Source organism: Anguilla anguilla, chromosome 6 (genome assembly GCF_013347855.1).
Source record: "Anguilla anguilla isolate fAngAng1 chromosome 6, fAngAng1.pri, whole genome shotgun sequence".
Taxonomy (NCBI): domain Eukaryota; kingdom Metazoa; phylum Chordata; class Actinopteri; order Anguilliformes; family Anguillidae; genus Anguilla; species Anguilla anguilla.
The window spans coordinates 11209571-11218717 of NC_049206.1; the positions used below are offsets into that span (position 1 = coordinate 11209571).

The window sequence follows — 9147 nt, forward strand, 5'->3', positions numbered from 1 at the left end:
AGTCCTAGTTTTAAGGGGTGCACTCAGTGTAAAGATTGTTATTGTAACTGCCTAATTACATTTACAATCTATATGGAATCATTCATGGCGTTAAGAATGCTATTTTCAGTATCTCTGACCACCTCACCTCTTCGCTTGACATTTTGCTTGAAGCGCTCAAGTGTGTGTCCTCAACAGGTGTGGGTGGGGTTGAGGACAAAGGAGGTGTGAGTGAAGTCTACAAACACAGAGTCTGCAGGGGCCACAAAATCCTACGTAGTATACCTTTAAGCAGAGACGATCTACCAGTTCCCAGCATTGATACATCGTGGCAGAAAATGTTTTGGATTGAACCTTTTTATGAAATAATTTACTCAAAATCATGATAAATATCTATCTGCAGAAAATAAATACAAACATCTAGAGCTTGACATATGTAGTACCCTGCTATTTTAAAGGAAACAACAGAGAAAACAAATGGAACAACTTATTTAATTCAGTCGTGGGAAAAATATTGGGTCAAAATGAGTTCTCTGCATGTGAAATTTATAACTGGAAAGGAAACTTGATATATTTATTGAATAATTTATGTGTATATTTATTTCATTGCTTGCTGCTGTGTATTTACCGGCTATGCTAACTCCTGCCTTCCCCCCAAGGGGCTTATTCATAATCCGTCTGAATGCGATTTAAAAAAAAAAAAAAAAAAAAAAAAAAAAACCTGGGGTCTTTCATTTTTTGGAAATGACAAGTTAATGGAAAGAGCCGTCTTTGGGTTTCCTTTCAACACGCGCTTTCATGCTTTAATTCCTCAACTTCCATTTAAATCAGGCAAATGCGCCAGACGCCTGTCATTTCCCTTTCCGACGTCGGCGGTATCGGAAAAATAAAGTCCCGGGAGTATTCAAGGTGTCACCGTGGTAACTACTTTCTCAATCTGTCTCTCTCTCTTTTTTTTTCTCCCCCCTTTCCTTTTTTGAATAAATAGTTGATTAATGTGCCGGCTCTCTGACAGCTGTCTCATGCTTGAGATGAGGTTAGCCTCGCCGTGCCTGGGGCGCACCGCATTCGAATCGATGCTGCGGGGGGGGAGGGGAGGCGGGCGGGCGGGCGCTCTACTGAAGGTACAACGTTTTTTCTATTAGTTTTGTCTTCCTCTGATGGTTCCTCTTCACAGCTCCTCTCCGCGATATCCAGTTTGTTGTTTATTGCCCTGACAGTTTGACATTTTACAGGCCGTCTTGTCTTCAGAGAGTCGCAGCCATTGTCTGAAAGCGAGCGGTTAGACCGCCGTTGTCACGTTGGGAAGATTTCGGCGATTTGACGCTAATAGCCCGAGACGTTCTCGGCGACTTAAGGGCCAACACTGCGAACGCACAAACGTCTTTCATTTCAGTCATTATGACTAATGAACTTTAAACCCCCTCCGGCAAAAAAAAAAACACTGCTTGTTTGGCTGATTTGAGTGATCGCTCTCAAAGTTTTAGCAACTATTTGTTTTTTTTACTTCTCTCCGAATTTGAGTTCCCAGTCATATTTGAAGGCTTTTCTCATCACTGTAGCATCCAGTGTGACTTTAGGAGACTGCTCCCCGGCCCACGCATCAAATTTACATGCAGCCAGCCATCACGTTGAGTCATTCAGTAGGTACAGATAGTCTGCAGACTTGAGGTGGGACCGTATCCTGCCAAACGAGCCCCTCTGTCCCTGGGTGACGTTATTGGCAGTTGCACCCGGGGCCACATTTGGCCCTGGCACGATAGGGGGGGTTCCCGTCTGGACCATGGGCTACGTCCCGCATCGACAGCTAGTCCCTTAACTTTGTGCACCGCCCAGGAGGCAATTGGCATGTTTTTCAACAACTTGAGTCGTGGACAAATTAGGAAATGAGGAAATGAGAGTTAATTGAGTTTTAAAGGTCAGTAATTTGGATGCGGCAGTTTCGGCGCTCCGTTAATTGGGAAGACGCAGGAAGTGATGCGAGCTGAATGGAATCGCGTAGGCGCGCCTCCTCGGCTCGGCGTCCGGGCCTGAAAGGACGCCGGGGGGATGACGGTGTTTTTGTTTCCCGTCTAGACAAGATGCGCGGCCGTCTTTCTCTCTGCCCGTCGGCTCGGCTGACGCCGCGGCCTGTCGCACCCCATCCATCAGACCGCCCTGTCGGCACCCGGTGCACGCCGACCGCCGTCTGGCCGCCATGCTCACGCTCCCCACGCCGGAAGGTTCTCTCCACTTTTTTGCAGCTCTTTTCCAACGTTCGCTCGGCCGCTGAACTTCCTGCCAACGCGATCGCGGTTCTTCTCGGCATTAAAGGGCCACCGCTGCCGCCGCGTACCGCTACGGAAGATGACCTTCAGAAAGCGTGCGGCGTCCGCGTGCCTGTGTGCCCGTTAACGCCCGGGCCCCTGGGTCGCACAGGGACCTTTGTGGAAGGTGACGAGAGCGGCCTTCAAAAGGCTTCCTGTGCATTCCGGCTATATGAAGTGTGGCTTCAGCAGCACCTCAAGTGTGAAGAAGAATAGGAGCGAGAGAGCCTCTTCCTCTTTCTCTTAAAGGCTTTGTGTTGGCTTTGTATTGTGTTGGACTTATTATTTCCGACGCATGGTAATACGGCTTCAGCACTGAGCGGGTAAAAGCAGCCCATGATGCTTGTGCACTGTACAGAGCCGTTTAATGCATGTTGCTCGTTTGGAGAGATTGACGGTTGGTTGCTTGTTTGGAGAGATTGACAGTTGGTTGCTTGTTTGGAGAGATTGACAGTTCTCACTGTCTTTTGCTTGTTATCTCTCTCACTTTGAAACAGCAGTAAGTCAGTCATTCATGGATGGTTTTGAGAGAAACGTCTCATTCTGTAGAAACCAAGGACATGGTTATTCACTAAATTAAATTTTTAGGACAAACTAGGCAGGCGTTCTCTCAAGGTGTGGATATTGAGAGGGTGGGTGAATATAAAAAGTTTGATGGTGAAACTGATAATTAACACAAAGTCTGGAGCCTTTACCGTGTCACCATTCAAGAAAATGCAACTTTGCAAGCTTTGACTTTTTAAGGCAACTCCACTGCTGAAACCGTTTATAGGAGCCATTTCATAAAAGTGTGCTGCAAAGCATCATTAGCTTCAGGCTCTTTTGTGTTTTTGGTAATATGCAGAAACAAACGAGGAAGAGCTGATAGGACTAGGGCTATTAGGACCGCACGTACGGTAATTAGCCCGGCCCAAGTTACTGTGACTGAGCTATACCGAAGTCTAATGCGCAATAAAGCTAATCTTCAGTGATTTTTGCCGCCCACTACATGCGAAAGCTATGAAATGAAAGTAGATTGGGGAGGAGTGGTCTCCGGCAGCACAAAACACGGGGACCCATTCTTTCCTGAAGCGCTGAGGTTTTACAATGAGAAGTGAACGAGTGCCATTGTGTTGACGTGACGTGATGTAGTTTTGTGTTTTATAACCGTATTGTGTGTTGTGATTGTTTTTTTATTCGTGCGGCTGTGGGGGCACTGGAACGGAAACCGAAATGGATTTCTATCAAACGCGGTGATGGAGCGTCACGACTCTCTCGCCCCCTTTCGCGTGAGTCACCCCCCCGCGTGGGCCCGGGCCCCGTGCGTCTCGGGAGTAGATTGGGGTTCTCCCCTCCCGTATCCCCCCCCCCCCGAGTCGTGACTGGTGAGACGGGAGGACGGGACGGGCGCAGATGAGGGAGACTCGGGTTCCCCACAAACTGCAGGGCTCATATTCGGGCGAGAGGACGTGTGGGCACGGGTGCGGGCACAGGTGTGGGCACGGGTACAGGTACGCTCGGGTGGAAGCAGATTGAGTAATTAGCAGAGGGGCGTATCCTAAGCACGTGACCTTGTTATTCTGGGCTGTAAGGAACTGCGAAGGTACCTCAGGGTTCAAGCGGAGGACGTATACGCACAGATGGTAGCCCTCCGCCCTCCCCCTTGCACTGCAGCGGGCAGGGTCACGCAAAGGCCAGATTACTTCCAACCTCACGATCAGGCTAAGAACGCAGGCACGCTGCTGCATGTTTCTAGGGGGTTTCTGCCATCCTGCTCCACTTTTGACCCAGCGGCTGTCTTCGCTAACGAGGGACTGCATTACTGCACCATAGGAGTCTGTATCGCCGCATTTCATGCCGCTGCATGTTTCCTGTGTGAGGTCATAACGAAATACGCCGTGCATTACACACGCCTCACTTATACTGATAGCGAGAAGGTCACGCGTTGAAAGCTCAAACGTGGCACGTTGGAGACGAGCTGTTTGCCGTGTTCTCAGAAATGAGGAGTGGAAGTTGTAAACGTGCTCGTGTTGCTCGCACTGTTACCGTTTTCCGTATTCTCAGAAATGAGGAGTGGAAGTTGTAAACGTGCTCGCGTTGCTCGCACTGTTAACGGAGAATGCAGGGTTCCATTCTCTCTTTCTGCCTCTGTCCGGGAGCCGAAACGGCCGCTGTTGAGCTCGCGTTTCCGAAATGCGAAGCGGAGACGCAGTCGGAAGGAGTTTTCGAGGTCAAACCTTCCGTTTGTAATGAATGTAACTAAATGCCCTCCGGTCCGCCATGCAGTGTCCATGGGCAAATGCGTGGGCGGAACATCTGCATGCAAACGCGGGCGGGGGGTTGGGGGGGCTGTGGGCGAAATCGGAGGCGCACCCCACCCAGCAGATGGCGCTCTGCGGTGAGGCGGTGTCGGCTCCTCGTCCGTTTCGTCCACCGACTCTCCCATTGGACGCCAGAGTTCCTCATGCCCCGCTTTGCCCGTAGGGCTGGCCGGGGCTCTGGATTAAATCCGTCTGATGAGTTTTCAAACCCTTAATGCCTCGCTAATCAGAAGTCCTTAATTGAAGCCGTTGTTTCTGGAGAAGTGTTCGGGCCCCTTTGTGTTTTTTTTTTCCTTACCCCAGTAATTGTGATTTCTTGCGCGGCGTTCGCGGCTCGGCGTCGGGATTAACCGCCTTTCAGACGGCGGGGGAAGCGCCGCGGCCCCGCATCCGTCTTGATTACGGCGTCGGGACGGGAAAGGCCGGCGGCGAATCCCGCGCGCACCGCCACCTCTGCCGCAAGGCGACGAAGCGAGAGCGGCTAACAAATGCCGGCCGCGCCGTCGTTCTTAAAAACAACGCCCCGACCCCCCCGCCCCCACCCCCACACATTCTCACACGTCAGAAACGTGACCGTGGAGCCTGAGCAGGTTTTGTTTTTAGAAAAAGGGCGGAGCGGAACGCAGGACTGCTACTCGCCCGAGTTTCACGCCGGCTCTCAGGGTGATGATTATACAGCTTTAACTGTTTGTTGTGAAGCGGCTCGTGTATACAGTCCAGGTGTGGTTATGGCAAAGAGGGGGCTACCGGTTCAGTTGAAAACCTCAGGTTAAACGTACGCTTATGAAATGTGTCCTTGGCTTGTGCTGTGGCTCAGAATGAATCATGTGCACATTTATGTCGCAGTGTAGCGGAAGGCAGAATGAAAAGCTAAGCGCTTCAGATCAGCAGCGCTTTAGCGATTGTACTGTGCTAGCTGATGACATCATGTGTAAACCTTACGTTCAGCCTCTGGGGTTGAGCCACTGTGCCTCTCGAGAGACTGAAATAACTCTCCTAATTGCAGTTTGCTCCTGTATGACTCTTCCCCATGCCGCCTGCAGGCAGTTTCCACTCTCTGCACTCACCGGTAACCTGTTTTTTCCCACAATGCTCTGCGCTTCCTGCACGGAGCCGCCACCGCCGTCTGACTGACGACTCTTTCCTCTTCCTGCAGAAACCCAAGCTGAAGGACTGGCACCCCCCGGACGGCTTCATCCTGGGCCTCTGGACCCTGATTCTGCTGGTCTTCTTCAAGACCTACGGCATCAAGCACCTCAAGCACATCTTCTGAGCCTTCAGGTGCCCCCCGGGGAGGGGGGGGGGGGCGGGGAGGAGGGAACTCACCCCACTACCGGACTGATTTTAGTTCCCCGTCCACCCCTCCCCCCAACCCCCCCTTCCTACCAGTCTCGATGTTTTGATGGGGAATACACTTCGGTAAGGTGGCACGATTGGCAAGGCGGTGGGTGCACTGATAGACCCTCCCCACAGCAGACGCCAGTGGGACGGGCATGGAAACGGCCGTTTGCCGGGCCGAGACTTTAGCCGGTCTGAGGCGGCGACACACTCCGCGCCAGTGCTCCTCTTCCTGCGCGCCAGCGCTCCTCTTCCTGCGCACCAGCGCTCCTCTTCCTGCGCCCGTCGCCTGCGTTTGCTGAAAGGGCTCCTCTGAGAGGGAGGCAATGAAGCGGCAACACCAGCGCCGCTGAAGCCTCACGCAACCGCCGGCAAACAGAGCTCCGCGGAACAGGCGGGCTCTGCCAGGGAACAGGCGGGCCATGCCAGGGAACAGGCGGGCTCTGCCAGGGAACAGGCGGGGCATGCCAGGGAGCTGGCGCACCGCCGGGGATTTAACCCTCAAAGCTTCACTCATAAAGGCTCCCCTCGTCACTTGTGTGTAGTTGTCGTTCGACTCTTTATTTTCCTTCTCGTAATTTGTTGTCTGCTGTTTCGTGCGCGCCCTGTGCCTCCGTTCTGGGTCGGAAACAACGACCCCCCCCCACCCCCACCCCCGCCCCCGACCCCTTACCCACTGCACCGGGGAAACGTTCAAAGATGTAAATTTCATTTCGCTGAAAGCTCCCCTTTCTTGCGTATTTCCCGTGCTGACCTCGCTCCTAAGCGGGAGTGGAATGCGCTTGGCACCGGCCCCTGCTCACGCGCGCGGAGAACGGCGCTCCCGCGCTCGCCCCCTTTGATGGATAATCCCTTCCACCCGCTCCAGATTTTCTCCCATTTGCAAGTCGTCTCCGTGGCCTGAGCGGCCTGTCCGCGGCGTCGCGGGGCAGCGGCGAGCGTGATGGATGTCCGGGGCGGCGGCGGCGCTCAGCCCCGCTTCGTTATACCGTCTGTGACAGCTCTGGTATTGACAAATCGGATGAAAAGGCGCTCTCTGGCACCGGTCAGGTTTCCGTCCAGCTCCGAAGCCCAGTTGCTCAATGAAGGCATCAACAGGGGGCTACTGCGCCTATGCCAGCGACTGGCCTGTCTCTCATTCACAATTCCTGTACAAAGGTTTTTTTTTTCTTCTCTCCTCTCCTCTCCTCCTCCTCCTTTTTGACATTTTGCATGTTGTGTGCTCAGACTGCTGCAGTATGTATTGAAGCCGATGCTGATGAACCTGTCTGGAACTGAGATGAAAGATCACATGAAAGCTGCATTAAAGAATACGTTTGACCATGACGGGGGGAAAAGTGATTTTTTTTGACTGTCAGGTAATTTACCGAGAGAATTTTCCCACTAGTCAGCTGAATTCAAATACTAATATTTCAACAAATGACTGCCTGTTGAACCACTTTGTCGCTGCAGCGCATTTATGGCCTTAAACAGGATGTCGGCGCTTGATCACTTGGCGCGCATCATCCACTTGGACGCCGAAACGATGCTTCGTGACCTCATTTCGTTTGAAGTGTTCGCGCGAGCTTCCACCCGCGCGTCGGGAAAACGCGCATTATTAAGAAATCTCTTCGTTTAGTCCATCTTTTAGCGTTTCGAGTGCCTCTTCTGCTTAAATCGGTTCAGCCGCCTTATTTGTCCCCGCGAGGAAAACGCGACGCTCGACGGGCCTCCCCGGCGCCGACGCGGCCGCAAACGCCGGGGGCGTAAGTGGGGTTTATTAGCAGAGCAAGACTCGCCCTCTCGTGTAGTACAAACACATCTGCCAATATTGCTTTTCGCTCCGGTTCGTAAAAACGCCGAAGATCCAAATCGGTATGCAGCGCGTCCCCAACCCCCCCAACCCCCCAACCCCAGTCTAATAGACTATTGATTCATTCTCTCTATATTCTCTGATATTTCTTCAATAGCGTTTTGCTTGCGTTCTCATAAAGCGAACTTGAGCGAGGTCGGTTCTCTGCTGGGCGCCGAGGCCTGGTGTTGAAGGCCCCTCGGTAGCTGTGAGGGAGGCGGGAGGAACAAAGGCCCTGCTTCACAGTTCACGCAGCCTACTGGTCCCCATGAATAAATGAGACGGAATGCCCTTTGAAGGTTGTGTGGAGTTGGGGGGTGGGGGGGTCAGGGTTTGTTTGAGGGAAGCTTATCGAAGCTATATAATTTTCTGGGGTTTGAGTGTTTTTGGTGATGTCCGTCTACTACAGGAAGTTGAGAAGATCGTGTTGATTGGGAGCCAGAAATTTTTTTTAAAAAGCAACTGATACTGTGGTCACATTGAAAAGAAAGGTTTGGTGCACCAGCGTTTCTGTTTGCTTTCAAGGGTTCTTTGCTTTTACAGTACATCTGTCATGATTGTTTTACGTTGGGGGGTTTGGGTTTGCCTGCGACACACACTGCTAGAGACAAGGCCCTCCCAAAAGCCAGAACTTCTATAGACTGATCAATCACTCCCAATGTAGGACCTGACCTAAGTGGTGCCTTGTGAGGCTGATGCTCTCTGTGTCTATCATACACTGTCATTTTCTTTTTGTTGTCACATCTGTGTGCTGGCATTGGGCATCGGGGATAGAAGATACTGAATTGTGTTGTTCACAAAGTGCAAAAAAAAGGGTCAAAAACGAAGAAAAAACCGAGCGGAAGAACGTAGGTGTGCTGCCGTAGTCACGGCAGATTTTCAGGTGTGCGTTTGGCAGACTGTGAAGCTCTGAACGGTGCCAAATTAGCTAAAGGGAAACCGTTATTAAGCACCAGGCTGTCCTAAAACTCTCCCCTCCAAAAACATTCATTATTGATTTCAAATGATCGTCCATATGAAGCCATGATCACATAAATGCATCATATTAGCCTAATGGGAGAGATCATTGCTTTGCACATCTGGGTACAGAACATGCATGTGTCTGCACTGAACTTGCTGAAGAAAATTCTGTGCGCATATGATTATCTATTTGAAAACTGTAAAATAGGATCGTTTTATGGTTGCTTAATTCAATAAAACCCCTGATTAGGTTTTAATTACTGACATGACTATCAATGTTGAAATGTTTCACTGCGTATGAATTTTGCAGATGCGCATCTATGCACTAAAAAAAAAAAAAAGGGATGCAACTACTTGTTCCCAAACATCTAATATTTATTATTTAATTATTTATTTCCCTTAATACATGGGTATAAGTCTAATTTGAGGGTTA

At 51.0% G+C, this 9147-nt stretch overlaps 1 protein-coding gene across 1 annotated transcript in view; it reads left to right on the forward strand.

The window, feature by feature from the left end:
• The window catches only part of pigk (phosphatidylinositol glycan anchor biosynthesis, class K), a 32101-nt gene extending 24852 nt beyond the window's left edge, over window positions 1–7249 (forward strand). The window contains exon 11 of the mRNA XM_035423527.1: window positions 5742–7249. Coding sequence (XP_035279418.1) covers window positions 5742–5858 — 117 coding nt within the window. The 3' untranslated portion in view covers window positions 5859–7249. The remainder of the gene's footprint in view (window positions 1–5741) is intronic.
• The last annotated feature ends 1898 nt before the right edge of the window (window positions 7250–9147 follow it).